At 43.2% G+C, this 20,188-nt stretch overlaps 1 protein-coding gene across 1 annotated transcript in view; it reads right to left on the bottom strand.

Moving 5' to 3' along the window:
• The window catches only part of LOC132828968 (receptor-type tyrosine-protein phosphatase delta-like), a 481,828-nt gene that overhangs the window by 107,241 nt on the left and 354,399 nt on the right, over positions 1 to 20,188 (bottom strand). The window contains exons 16-23 of the mRNA XM_060846203.1: positions 18,233 to 18,820; positions 17,389 to 17,486; positions 11,016 to 11,275; positions 9,640 to 9,730; positions 7,428 to 7,643; positions 4,034 to 4,194; positions 1,769 to 1,780; positions 774 to 886 (exon numbers count right to left, since the gene is read on the bottom strand). Of these exons, the coding sequence (XP_060702186.1) occupies positions 774 to 886; positions 1,769 to 1,780; positions 4,034 to 4,194; positions 7,428 to 7,643; positions 9,640 to 9,730; positions 11,016 to 11,275; positions 17,389 to 17,486; positions 18,233 to 18,820 (1,539 nt within the window). The remainder of the gene's footprint in view (positions 1 to 773; positions 887 to 1,768; positions 1,781 to 4,033; positions 4,195 to 7,427; positions 7,644 to 9,639; positions 9,731 to 11,015; positions 11,276 to 17,388; positions 17,487 to 18,232; positions 18,821 to 20,188) is intronic.

Genomic DNA, 20,188 nt, shown 5'->3' with positions numbered 1-20,188 from the left:
GAGTATCTGCAGTCCCCATGATCCAATGAGAAACTTGGACTGAAAGATTAATCTATTCCCAAAGGGATCCTCCTACTTTTACCAGTTAACCATGAATTACTTGTATGCTGGGTTCTGACTAGGTCCAACTTTAATTCTATGATGTAAAACTATTTTGGCAAGATCAGAATACATGCTCCATCTCCCCATCAATAATGATTGAGGATGTAGAGACAACATTGATACAGAATCTAGGTTTGAAAGTCTTGGTCCGTCTTAGAGAGTAAACTGAAGGAAAAGCAGAGGGAGAAATGAGGTGTGTGTGTAGATGTGTCCGTGGGGTGGGAGTGGTGAGAGTGCCAGAGGGCAAAAGGAAGTTCTTGTACTCTGGTCTTTTAACTTGTTGGAAATCTACTTACAAATGCCTTCTGTACTTACATTAGGCCCCTGAAGGTTAATTTTTCCTCCTCAATTCTTCCCTGAATTTAGGTTCACTGGTTCAAAAATCTCCAACATTAACCAATTACTGTCTGAGAACCATGAAGCATTCCTCTGTTCTGCTGGAAGGAATTCTCTTCCCTTTGCAATGGACACCCAGGAAACAAAACATACACCAACCCCTGATGTTTGAGGCTTCCAGTAACCTTTCTTTGTTCAGACCTCTGCAACAGTTCAAGGAGCCTGAGAAGTACCAAACTGTAAATGTGGTGTTCACTAGTAAAACGAGATCACATTATCAATTACTCCTGTAATGCCATTACACAGTGCGGCCGATTGGAAGGGCTCATCGTTACCTGGTGTCTGGAAGTTGATGCGCCTCATTTCTACTGGATCTGTGGGATGGTGGGATGGGACCTCTGCATTGTTGAGAAGGCACTTTGTTCTGGGATCACTTTCTTTACGTTTCCTGTCATTGGAATCAAATATATGAAAGTTAGGATCTAGTAAAGAAACAAGATTATAAAGTTGTCTTTCTCTAATAAGACACCCAACCTCTGGGACTATGGTGACTTCACCTTCATATGTTCCAAACAAAAATTTACATTTATAAATTTTAAATAGAATAATAATTTTATCTATTAATACGTGATAAATACATATAAGGTAAATAAACATAAATCAATGCGGTCAGCCACTAAAAATGAGCATCATATTTATGTGTGAATTTGTATTCAAAACATGGGGAAGGATTCTAAACACAGAAAATTTCCATTTCTGACTCCAATATTCAGCGCGATGACTTCCTTGTAGGATGTACCATGACAGCTCCCAAGTAAAACTATTGTTATTTCCCATTATTTCCCAGCGGTTTGGTATTCTGACTCCTAAGCCACATTTCTGGCCGTCTGACAGCCATATTGGATGTCGATTCAGGGTGAAGACAAAGTTCATTTTACATGGGCCAAGATGGCAGCCATGACAGAGGTGAGACCTCCATCTTGAGACAGTGGTGAACAACCAGCTCCCCCTTCCAGCAGATTAGGCATGGTGCTTCGTTCAGCATCCTCAGAGTAACTTGCAGCAAAGGATAAGACCTTGCAACTCAAGTACCAGAAACAGATTTTCAAATATGCCTACTAGTACTGAGGGGTCAGGTAGTGATTATCTGGAGTTTTAAGTAAGACCTCGTGAGTAACTTACAATGGCTTTTGGTTAAAAGTAAAAAGCAACCATTGCATAACAAATAAATCCAATTGTGTCAGTTGTTAAAGAAAAGCTGTTTATTAATAACTTCTGTAACTCTGCAGATGGATTGAAAATTGTTACAGAATGTCAAGATTATGCTTACCTGTCTGGTTTGCTGTCCACGATGAATGCAATAAGAGAAAGAAAAGAACCTTGTAAATGTACTAATACAAATTTCAACAACACACACTCAGATACACAATAGCGCATCCCACAATATCCTGTCACTTATTAACCCTTTTATCATGCAGAAGGACTAGCAGGTTAGGTCCACATACTTGTGATATACTCTCAATGGACCCTATGGAAAATAATAGTCTGCAAAAGTGTTGCTATATGGTCAAGGCAACAACTAGACAGAATTCTGAAGAGCAAGATGAGAGAATTAGAGATGGCAAGTAGCAACTCCCAACAGCCGGAAAACACAAATTAATATCAGGTGATTAATGGCTTTGGATGGAGGTTTAATTGTCTGATTTTTAAATTCTCTCTCATTCTGCCAAGAGAATGCGTATGGAGATAACTTCTCGATTATCCCACCTCCAGAAAGCAAGACAGGGCAAATTGAGAAACTTGCACTTCATGAAACAAAAACATTCATGTCTGAAAGTGCTGCCAAGTTGGCTTGCTTCCTTAGTTATACAAACCTGGCTGGTGTGAGGTAGTTGTTTCCTATCAGATTCATCAGGTAAGGTAGCAAGAAACAGGGAGGTTACTAAGAATTAGGAGGCAATATCAGGAAACAGGAAAAAATGTTTGGTTCAGGACAGGAAGGAGGGACAATGAAGGAAAGAAAGGTTTGGGGTTATAGGAAGCGAAATAAAGAATAGAATGACGAGGGGAACAGAAAAGGAGAGACACTTTGAAAATATTGTCAGTTTTCATTTTGAAAGTTTTCCCACAGCTAGCTCAGAAAATGGACTGCGCCATTAAAATAAAAGGTGCTGTCACCTAATATAGAGTCCACCAAGAGGTTGGACTAGAGAAATGGTCTAATCAATGTTTTGAGGTTACCTTAAATATCTATAATACTGATTACGGGCCTGTTGAATAACAGTATTTCATGAGCAGTAAGACAGCACACTTCATCCACAGAACCAGGTTTGATATAATGTAATGCTGATTCATTCCTGATTATCTCCAATTTCCAATCTCAGGTCACCATTACACAATAAATTGCAGCAATCACACTCAAGTTATTAATTCTGTTGCATAATTTTTAACTGCAATCTGAAATTAAAATGACCCAAAATGCAAAACAGGATTCCCAGACAGATTTAACTTATGTGGTTATAACGAATAACTGCCTTAGCTGAATTTCATTAAGATGTGTCGAACTGCTAACAAGATCCAATCATTCAGCGATGTCTAATTAATACCATCATCCAAAACTACACATTCTTTTAGTAAAGCTTCCATTCTTCCCTCAGCAATGTTTACACAGCTACTGCTTCAGGCCTCTCACAGTATTAAAACAATAATTACTATGAAAACAGTAAGCTCTTGTTCCATCTTCCAGCCCGCTGAGTCTCAAAGATGTGTGACCTTCCAAATCAGTTCTCATCTGCATTGCTCAGCAGCACAATCCTTACAAGCTCTAGAATTTCCTCTTTAAATCTTCCAGTGTCTTTTTCTCTAAGTTCCTGTTGTGAAACCTACCTCTTTGATTTGGTTACCTTTCCTAGTGTCCCCATCTCTGACTGAGTCAACTTTCTACTTTCATACTTAACTCCTGTGAAGGGCTTTAGACATTTAACCACATTAAGGGTGACACATAAGTATAAACTGTTGTCTGTGGCTAGCTCAATAGCTTTGTGGTAGAGGCACTACCAACAATGAGTCCCAGTTTAAATCCCAAAAAGTGTGTGTGTGTCTCTGTGGCTGTGTGTATATATCTGTGTGTGTGTCTCTCTCTGTGTCTGTGTGCATGCATGCATGTGTGTGTCTATGTATGTGCGTGTGTGTGTCTCTGTCTGTGTGTATGCATGTGTATGTCTCTGTGTCTGGATGCAGGTGTGCATGTGTGTGTGTGTCTGTCTATGTGTATACATCTGTGTTTGTGTGCATGTGTGTGTATGTTTCTGTGTGTGTCTGTGTATGTGTGTGTGTGTTTCTGTGTGTGTGTATGTGTGTGTGTGTGTCTCTGTGTCTGGGTGCAGGTGTGCATCTGTGTGTGTCTGTTTGTGTGTATATATCTGTGTCTGTGTGCATGTGTGTGTGTATCTGTGTGTGTGTGTGTGCGTCTGTCTGTCTGTGTGTGTCTGTGGTTTTGCCCAGAAGAATAACTATGCAGCAATTAACCAAGTGGCTTGTATAATTCCACATTGTGCTAACCAACACTCCAGCCTACCAACAGTGCATTGCTTACTTTTTGTACAGTAGGATAGCTATTACAATGCAGATGATGAAGACCACTGCCAGCACTGGGCCTACCACCCAGATGAGACCCTCCTCTCCATCGATAATGGGCTGTGGGTCAGGATCAGCTGAAAGGATGGGGTCAGAGTAAGGACTTGCTGCAAACATTTTCTGTAAGACAATCATAGAACATGGTAGTCAGAGAATTCATACATAGGTACACTCTGAAAGCAATCAAATAAGTCAAAATAAATCAGAGCAGTGAGCAATAGAAAGGATAGCTCAGGATCAATTCCCAAATACTGATAGCATCTGCAATTCTGAAATTTTCAGTGTTGGCAACAGAAGAACATAAAGTGACAGGAGGTAATATAGTCAGTAATATTCTTGCCTGGTTGTTTTATATTCTCAAAGCAAATTACTCTGGTACTGTGACAGCATTATTAACGTTAAAATACAAATGCAGTGAGGGAAATTTGACAAAAGTGTGTTCAACTCTGACATGATAACAGTAGTTTCTATCTACTAGATTGGACAGGTAGGGATAAACTTCTTTACTCCTTCACAGCGATCTGGTACAGAGGGAAATACTCTTATTATTCATTGTGAGCAGCGTAAAAGTGAAGTTTAGAAAAGCGACTTCACATGAGAGGATTCAGAACCTTTTAATTCTATTGCACCGGAAGAGTAGAGGTGCAGAATCACCATGAATGTTTAGCCGGGAAGGAAGCACGTTCGGGGCTCTGAAGAAAATGTAGAGAATTGAGAGTACATGAAAATCCGGTTATGGGAAAAAGCAGTGCGGCGCTATCTAGTGGTGGACTAAAAGATATAGAATAATTCCTAGATTGCTTGGCACCCAAGGCATGGGAGGATCCAATTAATTTGGATTTGGTCAAAACTTCTGTAGCTGCTCCGAAGATCAGGCACAAGCCAGGGTATCATAACGTCACTAATAAATCCTGCAGGGAGTTCGGGGGGAATCTCTTCACCCAGTCAGTGGTAAGAAAGGGGACTTGCTGCCAGCAGTCGTTAAGATGACTAACATAGACACATTTAAAGAGAAGCTGGCTAATCGTGAGGGATAATGGACTGGAAAGTTATGCTAATCAGGTAAGATGAAGATGGCGCTTTGCAAAACAGTACAAATTTAAGGATTATTTCACAGGATGTGGGCATCACTGGCTCGGCACCATTTATGACCCATGAGAAGGTGGTGGTGGTGAGCTATCTTTAGGAACTGCTCAAGTCCATTGTGGAGGTAGGGACACCCATAATTCACCTCGATATATATTGTTAGAGCTCTTGTGTTCTATTGTTTTTATTTATTCATGGGATGTTCATGTTGCTGGCTTGGCTGGCATCTACTGCCTATGTCCAGTTGCCCTGGAGATGGTGATGGTGAGCTACCTTTTTGCACAGTCATCCATATAGTGTAGGGTCATCTACAATGTTGGAGGGAGTTCCAGCATTTTGACCAGGTGACAGTGAAGTACAGATCCAAGCCAAGATGGTGTGTGAGTTAGAGGGCGGCTAGAGGTAGTGGCATTCCCATGTGTCTGATCCTCTTGTCCTTCTTTGTGATGGGGATCACTGATTTGGAAGGTGCTGTTAAATGATTTTAGGCAAAATGCTTTGTTACTGTATCTTACAATTCATGTGACAGGATACTTTCCTTTATTGGTCAGAGTATTGAGTACAGGAGTTGGGAGGTCATGTTGCGGCTGTACAGGACATTGGTTAGGCCACTGTTGAAATATTGCGTGCAATTCTGATCTCCATCCTATCAGAAAGATGTTGTGAAACCTGAAAGGGTTCAGAAAAGATCTACAAGGATGTTTCCAGGGTTGGAGAATTTGAGCTATCGGAAGAGGTTGAATAGGCTGGGGCTGTTTTCCCTGGAGTGTCAGAGGCTGAGGGGCATCCATCTAGAGGTTTACAAAATTATGAGGGGCATGGATAGGATAAATAGGCAAAGTCTTTTCCCTGGGGTCGGTGAGTCCAGAACTAGAGGGCATAGGTTTAGGGTGAGAAGGGAAAGATATAAAAGAGACCTACGGGGCAACCTTTTCACATAGAGGGTGGTACGTGTATGGAATGAGCTGCCAGAGGGAGTGGTGGAGGCTGGTATAATTGCAACATTTAAGAGGCATTTAGATGGGTATATGAATAGGAAGGGTTTGGAGGGATATGGGCCGGGTGCTGGCAGGTGGGACTAGATTGGGTTGAGATATCTGGTTGGCATGGACAGGTTGGACTGAAGGGTCTGTTTCCGTGCTGTACATCTCTATGACTCTATGTCTTCCAGGTCAGACTAGAGCCTATCCTCAAATGCCAATACTGAGTTATCAGTTACTAGCTTGGATTCCATTTTACCTGGATTTCTAGAGCTGGAAATTGGAATAAAAATCTAACTAGCGACTACGTGTCAACAAGTCGATGTCATAAACTCAACTTCAAATGAAATACAAACTAGCCAAGTATTTTGTAATGGTAAACAATAGGTTTCATTCACTTCAGGCAGCAGTATTGGAGACAATTAGTTCCAAGTCTAATGTTTACAATTCCATCGTTACCGCCAGCTCAATAGTTTCCTGATTCCTAATCTCTGGAAGTACCTACTAAATCTCTCTACCCAACCTTCCCTTTTAGATGCTTCGTAAAACAAACCTATTTGATCATCTACTATGTATCACCTGACATGGTACACTCTCAGTTTCTTTTCTCAGTTATGGGATGTGGGCATCGCTGACTAGGTCGACATTTATTGCCCACTCCTAATTGTCCTGAGGGCAGTTAAGAATGAAAGCTATGGTTCTGAAGTCAGATGTAAACCAGATCAGGTAAGGAGGGCAGTTTCCTTCCCTAAAGGGCATCAGTGAACTCGATGGGTTTTTCATGACAATCAACAATGGATTCATGGTCATCTTTAGACCCTCAATTCCAGATATTTACTGAATTCAAATTCCACCATCTGCTGTGGTGGGATTTGATCCCAGGTCTCCAGAACATTACCTGAATTAATAGTCTAGTGATAATATGACACGCTTATCAACTTCCCATGAAATCCTGTGAAATGCCTGCTCTGTCTTGTAATGTTAAAGGCATCATAAAAATGCAGTTTACTGATATTGTGTAGCATAGCCAGTGACAGAGCAAGGTTCATTCTACGCTTCTTTAATGATGTTTCTTATCTCTTACAGATGTAAAATGTGAGACACATTGCAGATTACCCAACACAGAAGCTTGGGATCTTCCATTAACTCACCCCCAGGAGAGAACAGGAGAGTAAAGGAAAGGAAGATGAGAATGCAGGGGGGATGGGTTGAGTTCTGAGGAAATGGATGTCACCACTGAAGGTAGGAGATGTTTGTTTCATGTTCTGTCAGAAGATGTTCACTCACCGCTTCTGGGATGTCCAGGACACCCAGGACGAAAAACACATACTTGTTACCCTCCTCAAGCGGCTTGTTTTCAAATCCACCATAAAACCGCCGGTCCCCGAGAATGAACTCTCGTGGGAGAATGTCAAAACGAGCCGCCACATAGGGCTTGGAGTGTCCCAGCTGCCGTCGGGGGCGGAGGCTTCTGCGCCGGCGCAGGGTCAGATCGTGAAGTAGCTGCAATCGAAAAGTGGTAACTTATCTGGACCGGCAACATGGGACTTTGCAAATGAAACCAAAAGAATGCATCAAAGTGTAATAAGTACATGTCTGAAAAGTATATAAGTTTGACCTGTGAGGAAGTCAGCTAGATACACCTGGAATGGCTAGGGTTCCCTCAGATTCTTTCCAGCAATGTGCATTTCAGCATGTTTAACACTCAAGTGCAGGAACCGGTGGAAATGGAAAGGATCATGTGTGAGCAGGAGTGTGCAGTTGTGGAAACAAATGCATAAACAGAAGCCAGTGTAATAGGCAGTAGTGGGCCACAACTGATGATAAATTACAGGGCAGTGAATGGCAGAGGGACAGAACAGTTAGGAATACAGGCATAGACCAGACAGGGCAGTAATCAATGAATAGCAATGGGGCAGATAGACTGGGCTATCAGGCATAATGGAACAGACCAGAGAGAGCGGTAAATAACAGTGAGTTAGGGCTGAGAGACCTGATCAGTTGAACAACAGTAACTGAAGCCTGGATACACAGAGTGAGGAGCAGGCACCCAACGATTTGTACAAAAAAAATTGAATATTTGTTGTCTTTCGTTGGTCAATAAATCATACAGTGTACCAGTGCGGAACCAAATGCATCATTCAGTGCATGAAGGTGGAACTAAATCTATTACAGACAGTTTTTCAGTTTTCAGAAGGTGTACCTATCTCCTTTTGAGTAGAAGAGGTTTCTTTACTTTCTTTCAGTGTTCTTCAATGAGTTTGGGCAGTTTTTTGAAATGAGATTGTGCACAGCTTTGAAAATGGGATCGCATATGTTTTAATAAGATCGCATAGTTTTCAATGAGATCGTGCAGTTTTGGTAAAAATGAGATTGTGTATTTTTCAATGAGATTGCATATTTTTTCAAAGAGATTGCGTAGTTTTTTTGTAAGATTGCATATTTTTCAAAACGAAGTTGAATATTTTTCAAAATGGGACCGCATACTTTTCTCTTTGAGTAAACCCATGCTCAGGTTCTGTGATCTTTGGAGATACTTGAGACATGGGTAAAACATGGGACACAGGTTTCACATAAAGCACAACTCACAGCATCTGTCTGACAGGATCTGTCCTTTGCTCCTAAAGTTCGAGATTCCCTTTTACAGGACTATATTTATTTCGGTAGCTTAATCCGATTAATTCCAGAACGGCAGCATTTGAGCAGCAGAATATAGAGAAGCACACTCCCATTGTTCCGTAACTTCACGCATACCGATTTAATGTTGGAACAAATGAAGATCTGTTTCAATCTCTCAGCTGAATGGGCCCTGGCATTGACGGAAAAAGCTACATGCTTTTGGGTTTCCCACTGTATCTGTCCTCACAGCTCAGTGAATAAATACATCATACCCTTGTGATATCAGGTCCAGAGCCACTTCAGGTGCCACCTGTGATGTGTGCTGGGCTGGTTGGTATTGCACTGGGATGTGAGGGCTAGCTTCAAATCTGCTGAGTCTGGGCAGAGGGAAAGGAGCCAGGGTTCACAGTCCCCATGCAATGTGAGTGTGGGGATGAGAGGACACGGAGAAGACGGGAGTGATGATCTCCAAGAGTGAGTTGATAGACATGCTCTCTCCTTCCCCATACACACGTACATACTGTTTGATGATATCAAGTTATTGGGACCTTTTGGATATTGGGGCTGGGGAGGGATCAGTAAGGTGGAGAAACTAGGTAAAAACAATGACTGCAGATGCTGGAAACCAGATTCTGGATTAGTGGTGCTGGAAGAGCACAGCAGTTCAGGCAGAATCCAACAAGCAGCGAAATCAACATTTCGGGCAAAAGCCCTTCATCAGGAATTGCCCGAAATGTCAATTTCGCTGCTCGTTGGATGCTGCCTGAACTGCTGTGCTCTTCCAGCGCCACTGATCCAGAAGGTGGAGAAACTGCAGAGGGAGTACATGCTGCTTGGCCTGATGACCGCTTGCTATTGTAAACCGAGTTTGGTCATGTACCTCTTCGAGATCCATTTCATCAGGGCTGCTCCAGGTATTCACAAACTTGCCACGAGACTTTTTCAATGGCACCACAATGACATAGTAGGCTCTGAAACACAAAGCAAAAACATGCAACTCGTGACTCCAAAACGATGACACAGGGAGGCAGCTGGCAATCGGATTTATTCTGTTGTGAAAGACATTCAAGCCCTGCCAAACCATGCCTCAGGAGTGTGAGAGTCTCGCTCTTCCCGTACATTATGTAGACAATGCCCAGCCTGCCATCTCTCTGTATGTATCATCCTGAGGACAAAAGAACTTCAGGCTTTCAGTCCGATAGCAGAAATGGGGAGGATTGCATGACTGCTCAATGATGGATGAAACATTAATTTGGTTTCTCCCTCCACACATGCTGGGTAATCCAACATTTTCTGTTTGTATTTTGGGTCTCCAGTACTTTGCTTTAGTGCCAATGATAAATGTACGGTGGTATCCGATGCTGAAGACCAGGAGGTTCCAGGTTTGAACCTGGAACATGCTGCATTGGTTGATATTCATTGGAATAGAAAACAAGTAATGGAGCTGGATCAGTAGATAAGAGGCCTAAGCTAATGTTAAGTTCAAATTGAATTGGTGACTGGTGGAATTTAAATTCAATGAGTAAAATCTGGAATCAAAGGCTTGTCTTGAGAATATTGACTGTGAATTTGTTATCAATGGTCATTAAAACTCAATTGGTTCCCTCCAGTCCTTTTGGGGAAGGCTATCTGCTGTCCTTTCTTGCCTGGTCTGTATGTGAATCCAGACCCATAGCAACTTAGTCAACTCTTACCTGTCCCCTGAAATGGCCTAGCAGGGTCATTCAGTTCAGGTATCATGATACGGGTAGGCAATTAATGCCAGCGGTGCCCATATCCCAATAGAAATAAAAAACTGAGCCACAACAATGGGCCTCAGTTTCCACGTGTAAGGTGGTGGGTAGCATGGTTAGGGGATAGCATTGTGGGAAAACCAATGGCTTCCTGATTGTTATTACCTAGCAGCATCTACAACGATGAAAAGCATAGTTATATATAATTTTAATCAACCTGCACGGGCATACCATTACACACCTCAATGAGATGGGACTGGAGCCTCGTCCTTCTGGCCCAGGGATGGGGACATTGCTACTGTGTCACAACAGCCCTCAGAATACACGGGTGAAGTTAGATGATGACAGGGTGAAACAAGGATGTGAAGTGTCCATGTGGTGGTAAACAGCCAGAGAGTAGACACGGTCCATTCAGGCTACAAACTGTTTAGGCCAGTTTCTGCCAGAGTCCCTCAATCCCACCCCTCTGACAAACCAGAGTGACACAGTGTGAAGAACACTTTACACTCTGTGGTTTTCTTACATGACTGGCGTCACCGGCTCCACCTCAGGCATCCTGACCATCAGAGTCCCGTCAGGGTCCACCTTCTTGATGAGGTAAGGTTTGCCGCTGAGGATGGCAGGGGCCGTGCGAGCGGACACTGTTTGCTGCAGCCCTCCCACCGAATTGCCGCGGTTTGTCAGCACGAAGGAGTACTCTTTGTCCGGTTCCAGGTTGGTGATCAGCTTCTTGCTGGCTCGCCCGTCCACCTCGACAACAGACTGACCATTTTTATACTGGATCTGCAAACAAACACAGACAGCAACATGGTTGAGGAAAAAAAATGACAGCTGAGGTGGCGATACTTTAGACTCAAAATAGCAGACAGGGAGACAGCGTCATTCTTGAATAGACTCACATCAGACGATCCCGAGAAAGAAACCAAACTGTGAGAAGTAATTAGAGTCAGACAACATGGAAGAGACCTGCTAGCCCATTGAACCTATTTACACTAATCCTCACCAATTAATCCAGGAAAATGCAATGCTGTCATAAACAATGCCTGACAATGGCAGCACCACTCACCATCTGAACCTGTCAATGTGCCCACAGCCATGCTATGACCAACAAGCGCTGAAGCCACAAGAGTCAACTGATTGCCGCATGTCAATAACATTAAGGCTAACTGTGTTGGCTGTTATCACCTATCCCAGAGCTGTCAGAAAATTGAAAATGAGAAAGGGGGAGGGGGGGAAGGTGCTTGGTGGGTGGGAGATGAGCCTGGGACCAGTCAGGCCTGAAACAGAGACCTGGTGGGATTGAACCATGGAGTCTCTAGGAAGTGATCTCAGATCCACCAATTTTACTCCTTAGCCCAGCATTTTTCATACTGATCAAGTAGGTTTGAGCTAGAGAGAATGACTTGCATTTATCTAGTGCTTTTCATAACTACTGGACAACTCCGAATTCTTTATAGCTATTAAGCATTTGTTGAAGTGTTTACTTTGTAAAGCAGGAAACACAACAGTTAATTTGTGCTCAACAAACTCCCACAAATTATTAGGAAATAATTATCAAATAACCTGCTTTCTGCATTGTTGATTGACAGATCAATATTGCTCAGGACACTGCGGATAAGTTGCCTGCTGTCCTTTGAAACAATATGATGGTATCTTTTACATCCACCTAAAAGTATCCCATGGCAGCACACTAAAGTGCCAGCCTTGATTTCTACTCTGAAGCCCTATGGTGGGACTTGAACCTGGAACCTTGTAATTCAGGGATGAGGACACTACCAGTTGTGCCACATGACTAACCTGCATAAAATCCTGCCATTGATGAGTAAGTTATAAAATTTATAGTGAGTTGATAAACATCCAATTCTGAGGGGTCTTGACAGGAAAGGGTAGGAGCAAATTACTGCAGATGCTGGAATCTGTACTGAGAATAAAATGTGCTGGAAATCACAGCGGGTCAGGCAGCATCCATGCAAGCTCTTGATGAAGAGAATCAAAATGTTGGGCTTGCTCTCTCTTCACAGATGCTGCCTCAGCTGTTGTGATTTCCAGCATATTTCGTTTCCAGGAAAGGGAGGATCCAGAACTCAGGGTGGTCACTGTTTAAAAAGAAGGGGAGTTGCCCACTTAAGACAGAAACAAGGCAGAACTCTTCTTAAAGAGGGTTGAGAGTCTTTGGAAAGAAAAACGGAAATTGCTGGAGAAACTCCGCAAGTCTGACAGCATATATGCTGACCAGCTGAGCTTATCCAGCAATTTCAGTTTTTGTTTCTGCTTTCCAGCATCCGGATTCTTTTGATTTTAATTTTGAAATTCTCTTCCCGACAAAGCAGAGCCCTTGAATTCTATGGGTAGCACGGTCGCTCAGTGGTTAGCACTGCTGCCTCACAGCGCCAGGGACCTGAGTTCAATTCTACTCAGGCGACTGTCTGTGTGGAGTTTGCGTGTTCTTTTGCATGGGTTTCCTCTGGGTGCTCCAGTTTCTTCCCACAATCCAAAAATGTTCGAGTTAGGTGAATTGGCCATGCTAAATTGCCCATAGAGTTAGGTGCATTAGACAGGGATAAATGTAGGGTTGGGGAATGGGTCTGGGTGGGTTACTCTTCAAAGAGTCGATGTGGACTGGTTGGGCCGAAGGGCCTGTTTCCATACTGTAGGGAATCTAATCTTGAACATTTTTTTAAGGCAGAGGGGGATAGGTTCTTGCTGCACAAAGTGGGGAGTGAAAAGGCTATCAAGGAAGGCAGAGAAGTGAATGAGAGGTTACAATCAGACTAACCACAATCTTATTCAATGGCAGAGCAGCCTTGAGAGCTGGGAAGGCCTCCTCCAGCTTAATTTTCATAAAATAATTCCAAAAGTGTACCAATCATCATAAGGAAGTACAGTGATGGTGCTGCACAACAGTTTTGACTTGATTTTGGTCAACTTGGTCAATTGTCAGCTCACCCCTGAGTTGAAAGATTGCCTCTCTTCAGGACTTAGAATCTCTACAGTATGGAAGCAGGCCATTCAGCCCACAGGGTTGACAGCAAAGGGCATTTCCCCCCCCCCCCAACAGAATCATCCCCCCTCCCCAATCCATGTAACCATGCATTTCCCATTACTAATCCACCTAACACGTCCCTGCACGCCATGGGCAACTTAGCATGGTCAATCCACCTCACATGCACACCTTTGGACTGTGTGAGGAAACCGGAGCACCCAGAGAAAACCCGCACAGACACGGAGAGAACATGCAAACGTCACACAGTCGCCTGAGTGGAATTGAAGTCAGGTCCCTGCCACTGTGGGGCAGCAGGGCTAACCACTGAGCCACTGTGCCAACTTGAGCAAATAATTTAAGCTGACCCTTTAGTGAAACACTCTCAGAAAAGTTGCTCTCAGTTAATGCATTAGACAGGGTTCTGTTCGCCTATTGCAGTGGATGTTAAGAGATTTCATAACTGCACACCTGACAAAAACCAATTGACCTCAGCCATTAAAATTATAATTGACCCAGCACCCACAGACATGCTACAGGCTGTCAGAACTTGGAAGTACTGCACTCTATGCAAATTGTTTTAACATATTTCAGAGAAATGTGATACAATAGACATGCAAGTCTTTCTTTTCCAACTTGAAGACTGTTTTTCACAATTTTGTATGACTGGTGCCTGGGAAAACATCCTGTCTTTCTGGTATTCTACTACTTGTACAAACTGATTCTAAACCACTGTTAAAAACCACCTCTGCTGGCCAAGTAATCATTCATTATGCAGCTAAGCCATACAGGCCAGGAAAGAAACCATATAAATACTGTGGTGTAAGAACAGGCTGGGAGTTCTGCGGTGAGTAACTTACCTCCTGGCTCCCCAAAGCTGTTCATCATCAGGAATGTGATGACAAATTCTCAGTTGCCAGGATAAATGCAGCTCCAAAATACCTAAGAAGCTCCACAAATCATCTGCTCCCCACGCACACACACAATAAGCATTCACTCCCTTCACCAACACACAGTAGCAGCAGTGTGTACCATCTACAAAATGCAGTGTAGCAACTCATCAAGGTTCCTTAGATAATAGAATTCAAGCTGCTAACTTAAACCAATGGGAAGGCCAAATCTCCAGTTTTCAGTCCTGAAGTGACCCACGAGTCACATCCTTCCAATCAGGAATTGACCCAGTTATACACTTTTGTGCAGCCGATGGACTGATATGTTGCCATCTTCAAGTTTTACTCTAGGCCACACGCACCCATCCTGACTTGGAAATTTATCAGCAAGTCCTTCAGTGTGGTTGGGTCAAAATCGTGGATTTTCCTTCGTTTTGCAATGGCAGGTGCACCTACAACACATGGGCTGCAGTGGTTCGAGAGCACAGCTCACCACCAGGGATGGGCAAAAATGTTGGTTTCACTCGTGATGTTCACATCCCATGAATGAAGTAAAAATAAAACAGTCCTTGATTCAGTTGTCTTGTGCTGCATTAGCTGGTCTCAATCAAGATGGACATTTAAGCAATGGAGAAAGAAACTAATCAATTAAAACCCCTAATTCTGCACAGTAACCAGCAATCCCAGATAGAAAGTTGAACACCATGGCTGGACAGGGACAGGTTTGGACTTGGTCGCAATGCCCCTATGGCTGTATAACTTGTTAATGTTTGATTTCTGGGCTCACACAAGGAATGGAAATGGATTAGGCTGTAGAGGATAGAGAAGTTCAGCTGGACCCCAGAATGAGTCAGAGCTGTCAGTGAGGTAGGTGTTATGATCAGATGTTTGAATTGTTTCATTGTTATATTCTCACGGCATGACTTGAGAGTGTTTGCGTTTCACTGAAGCCAGCATATAGATGATGACAACTGTTTGGAAACAGGCTGGGGAGCAAATCCCCAGGCACAGTAAAATTTTGAGATGTTTGTGAAACTGCGAGTCAGGACAAAATAAGTGCTGATTTTACCAGCGCCGCTGAAGCAGACGGCAACTTCACAGGTTTGTAATAATCCCAGACTGTGATGTTTCTCATCTACAGTGTTAATGGAATATTACTTACGCTGCCCTTGATGTTTGACCGAGTCTGTTGATATCCCACCCACTGTCTCCACAGACTGTCGTCTATCAGGACATCTATTTTCTGACATACAGAGTCACTTTCTATTGCTATCTGGTGGTTATCTTATTTCATGGCTAATTACTCAAACTAATTTGGTGCTACTTGTTTTCTGCTCTAATGTCAAGTCATATGCTCCCATTCTGGGACATTTCAAACAAGCTCATTCTTCCCTCGTCTCCTTAAGTTCCCTGCTTGGGGATGGTCTGAGACCAGTCATCGGTTGCCCACAAGCACCTCTCGTTGGTAATAGTTATTCATGAGTGAGTAGCGAGTACTGGTACCTAATTGAATGGGGGGTATAGTTGATTCCAATCCTTTAATGGCTGAGATCAAGAACTCACATCAGAGGAACTGTGGATATGATGTTCAATGCCGGCACTGCATTCAGCCCACAACACTGCCCACTCCATGTGTATATTAATGCCTACAATTATAGCTGCAACCCTCAATTAGTTCTTACATTTCATCAAATGTGGATGCACTTTATCCCTTTCATTCCTACTTAAACACTGCCTTAGATCCTGCCATTTTTTTTCCTGAATGAACATTCTGACAAGTTAAGCACAAACCAAATGCTTGTGTTTCTGTCTCAGTTTGGAATAGGAGTGGATGTTTCTGGAAATGGAATATAGGAATAAGCTTTTGTAGACATTTGTAACTGCCTCTAAAATTATTTTTAATAATGTCCCCAAATCCAGCAGAGCTGCTGTGAACTATTCATGTTAAAATTAAGCAGCAGGTTTATAGTTTGAAGCATCAAGGAAACTTTTACTAATTAAATATAAGAATCAGGACCTGTGCAATTATTATCTAGCAATTGATAATGGAACCGTATCCCCATAAAACATTAGGGTCAAGTAACTAAACTGTTAAAATGCAGCGCTTATAGAACTGTTCTAAGTGTCAGGGTGGGGCTTAAACGGATGTATTTCATTGAAGTTCTGCTTCAGCTCAGTTTTTTGTAACATTTTCCATATCCTTTAAACCCTTTACATTGACATATTGCTGTTAATGTTGTCCTTTTATTGTGGATGTTAGGTGCACCAATCACTGCTATTCATAACACAACTCAGAGACTCCCTTCTCATCAGTTTCATGTTGACCTGTCACCCTCAGGGGGTTATTTACTCCACTTATCTCTACCTTGTTACAGGATGCTGACTGAGACATCACTTGGTTCTGCCGCATCTGCCTTTCTTGGGTAACGGCAAAGTAAGGGAATGTCATTAGGTGGCAGATTTATCGAAGCTTCCAAAACAGGTGAAAAGGCATCAACAAAACAGAGTTATGTGGTCTGACGTACTCAAGGGAGGGGCCAATTCCCAACAGAAACATTCAGGTACAGGTCAAGGTCCCATCACTTGCAATGCCTTGTGAGTTTAGGTCAGAGTGGTGCTGGAAAAGCACAGCAGGTCAGGCAGCATCCGAGGAGCAGGAGAATCGACATTTCGGACAAAAGCCCTTCATCAGGAAATTAGGCCTTGTGGGTTCATGAGTGATCCTTGAGTGAGTGATGAATAAGAAGTTAATGCCAACCAAACATAGATGGTAGGTTTACAAAGGAGAAAGTGAAGACTGCAGATGCTGGAGATCAGAGCTGAAAATGAGTTGCTGGAAAATTGCAGCAGGTCAGGCAGCATCCAAGGAGCAGGAGAATCGACGTTTCGGGCATGAGCCCTTCTTCAGGAGGGCTTAAGAAGGGGTCATGCCCGAAATGTCGATTCTCCTGCTCTTTGGATGCTGCCTGACCTGCTGCGCTTTTCCAGCAACACATTTTCAAGTAGGTTTACAAACACAAGCTCACCTTATATGGAATCGGAGAGTTGTAATGTTCTGGAATCTCCCAACTGAGCAGTACTGAGGTCTTCATTACAAGCTTTACTCGAAAATTTTTGGGGAAAACTGCTGGAAAAGAAGGAAAATTAAAAGAAAACTGTCCTACAACACCGTAAACAAACACTGGTATTCTGTAAAAATGGCCGTAAACATAGTGGACTGTGAACACATCAGTACTGAAATAGGGCACTTAAAGGAATTTCTCAGACTCTCTCAAAATTTGGTCCATTTTGTTTGTACATATTCAATTTAATATTCCATTTGTTTCATTGTTCCTAATTTCATGACACTTAACATAAACTGCAGAGGACCACTGTATACCCACCATAGGCTGCAATTTTGAGATCACCAATAGCTTCCTGCCCCAACCAACACTGCCCTACTGGATCCACTCAACTGGTCAACGCTTCATCTGGTAAACTGGGCACTGAGGATTCATCAGATGTCCACATGACCACCAGGTCTCCTTGGCCAGTGGCCTATCCGTCTTCTAGAGTATCTGAACTAACTGCTTCTTGCCACAAGTCAGAAGTACATAACAGCAGTCATTCCTACCTGTGTGTTTAAGATTGTAGCATGGAGCGTAGAGCACACTGAGGATCACCTCTACTGGGTATGACCTGCTGTTCCCAAGCGATGACCTTACCTGCATGAGCAATGAAGCACTCTGAAGCTACCAACAGCTTGTCCTCAGCAGACCTGACACATTTTACCTTGGGATTGGATGCGGTTGACTGTAAGTAGAAGAGAGTGTACCAAACCAAAACTGCCCCACCGCCACCCGGGATGACAAGGCAATAGATAACCCCTACCTTGATCCAATGGCATCGTCCGATACTGAACAGCGGGACTGTAAGGACCAGGGCCTTTACTGGTTTGTGCCCTGATCTTAATGTCATAACTGGTGTCCGGTTTAAGGTTGTTCAATGTGAGGCTAGTCTGGGAGGATCTGGTGGATACTTCAATGGGGTGGCTTTGAGCACCTGCCTGTTTACAGGACACAGTGTATGTTGTAATGATGCCATTTCTTTCTGCTAAGGCAGGGGGCAGCCAGCCAAATTGAACCGAGGAGCTGGTGACATTCGCCAAGTCAAGGATCTGCGGGTATCCTCGGGGCACGTCTTCAGGCAGAGTCAGCTGCGTGACTGCCTCTTCCCCGAAGCCGGCGCTGTTCCGGGCTGCCAGCCTGAATACGTACGTGGCACCTTTGTGCATGCCGTGGGCCACATACTGGTGTTCGCGGTCCGAGAATTCCAATGTCGATAGAGGCGGGGCATCCGTTCGCCCGAACTGTAGCCGATACCCTAGGAGCTGACCGAATGTCGCTGAGGGAGGCTGCCACTGGATCACGACTGTGTCCTCCTGAGTCAGACGGGCTGACAAAATGGGCCTGTCAGGAACTGAGAAAGGAAACATCCATGAGCAATGCATCCACAATAACAAAGCAATGAACATTTCATTTCTATAAAGAAAAATGAAATTATCTGTATTGAACACTATTTTATTGACCTGATGGCAGTGTTTAAGTGTGGAGTTCTGTGAGGGATGGAAGCTATACTGCTGTGTCAGTAAAATAGTATTAAGGCTAAAGGACAATTTATGGAAATTATGAAAATTATGGAAATTCTATGGCCTTGAGACTCACTGCTTCACCAAAATGCTTCTTTCCATCAATTTACACGCATGAGGAATCTGATTAGCATCTTCATCTGAGAAGGTTAAATGTCCTCACCAAATTAGAAGAGCCCTTGGCTTGTGACCAATCAAAATGGCAAAATTTTATGGTGGTAGGCAGTGAACTCGTTGACAGACTTTGGCAGGAGCATGAAGGGGGTGAAGTTGAGGTGTTGTCAGGAGCACACAAACCTCCAACACTCTGAGGCTCCATCACCCTGCATGCAGAAGAGTCTGTCGATGATACATTGGACTTATTGTCCCAGCGACCATGAGAGGATCAAGTCATCCTGGATTCTGAGGGGCTGCTCAAGAAGAAGAAAATGCGTACAACCCGTGCAGAAGAGAAAAACAAATTGGAATAGCACTGGCAAATTCCACAGCCGTGGACCGAGGAGGAGGTGGGAATGAGGGAAGGAGAAGGATCAGAGGCACTGGGAAAGTGATAGACGGACATCTACGTAAAGAGAAGAGACTGTAAAAAGGAAGACTGGGGAAGAGGCAGACAAGGGGGGGAAGATGCATAACAGGTCTTGGGTGAAGATAATTTCACATGAAGAGGAATAAATACATGAATAACACTGGTAACTGTTTCAATGGGTGGAATGTTGCTTTTACCCTCTATACTCACACTGGGTGTACTGAAATGCATGGATAGAGTAAAATAAAACCCACAGTGATAGCCATCAGACCTGGTACTGTCAATATTAATGACTGAGAGCAAAGGAGATGCCTCCTAATTTCTTGGGGAAAGTTGACTAAATTTCATGTTTTGGGATTTATGGCCTGAATAGGTTATCTAAGGAGATTTAATCATGTTTAAAAAGAAGCAGACACTATTGTGCACCCAAAAGAAAAACATTCCAAGACTGTCGTAAGACTGCAGGGAAGTAGTACTAACTGGGATGATCACTCTAATAGCTGGCAGAGGTTCATCACCACCTTCTCTAATGAATGATGAGCAATAAAAACTGGCTGGGTCAGGAGTGCCTTTATCCTATGAATGGAATACATAGCTCCAGAATGAATGGTTTTTCCTGGATTGACAAATCTCACTGAGACTACTGACAGGGTTAATGGGCTTTAGTATTTAG

Source organism: Hemiscyllium ocellatum, chromosome 28 (genome assembly GCF_020745735.1).
Source record: "Hemiscyllium ocellatum isolate sHemOce1 chromosome 28, sHemOce1.pat.X.cur, whole genome shotgun sequence".
Taxonomy (NCBI): Eukaryota; Metazoa; Chordata; class Chondrichthyes; order Orectolobiformes; family Hemiscylliidae; genus Hemiscyllium; species Hemiscyllium ocellatum.
The sequence above is the reverse complement of the archived record's forward strand: the minus strand, read 5'-3'. Positions and strand labels throughout refer to the sequence as shown.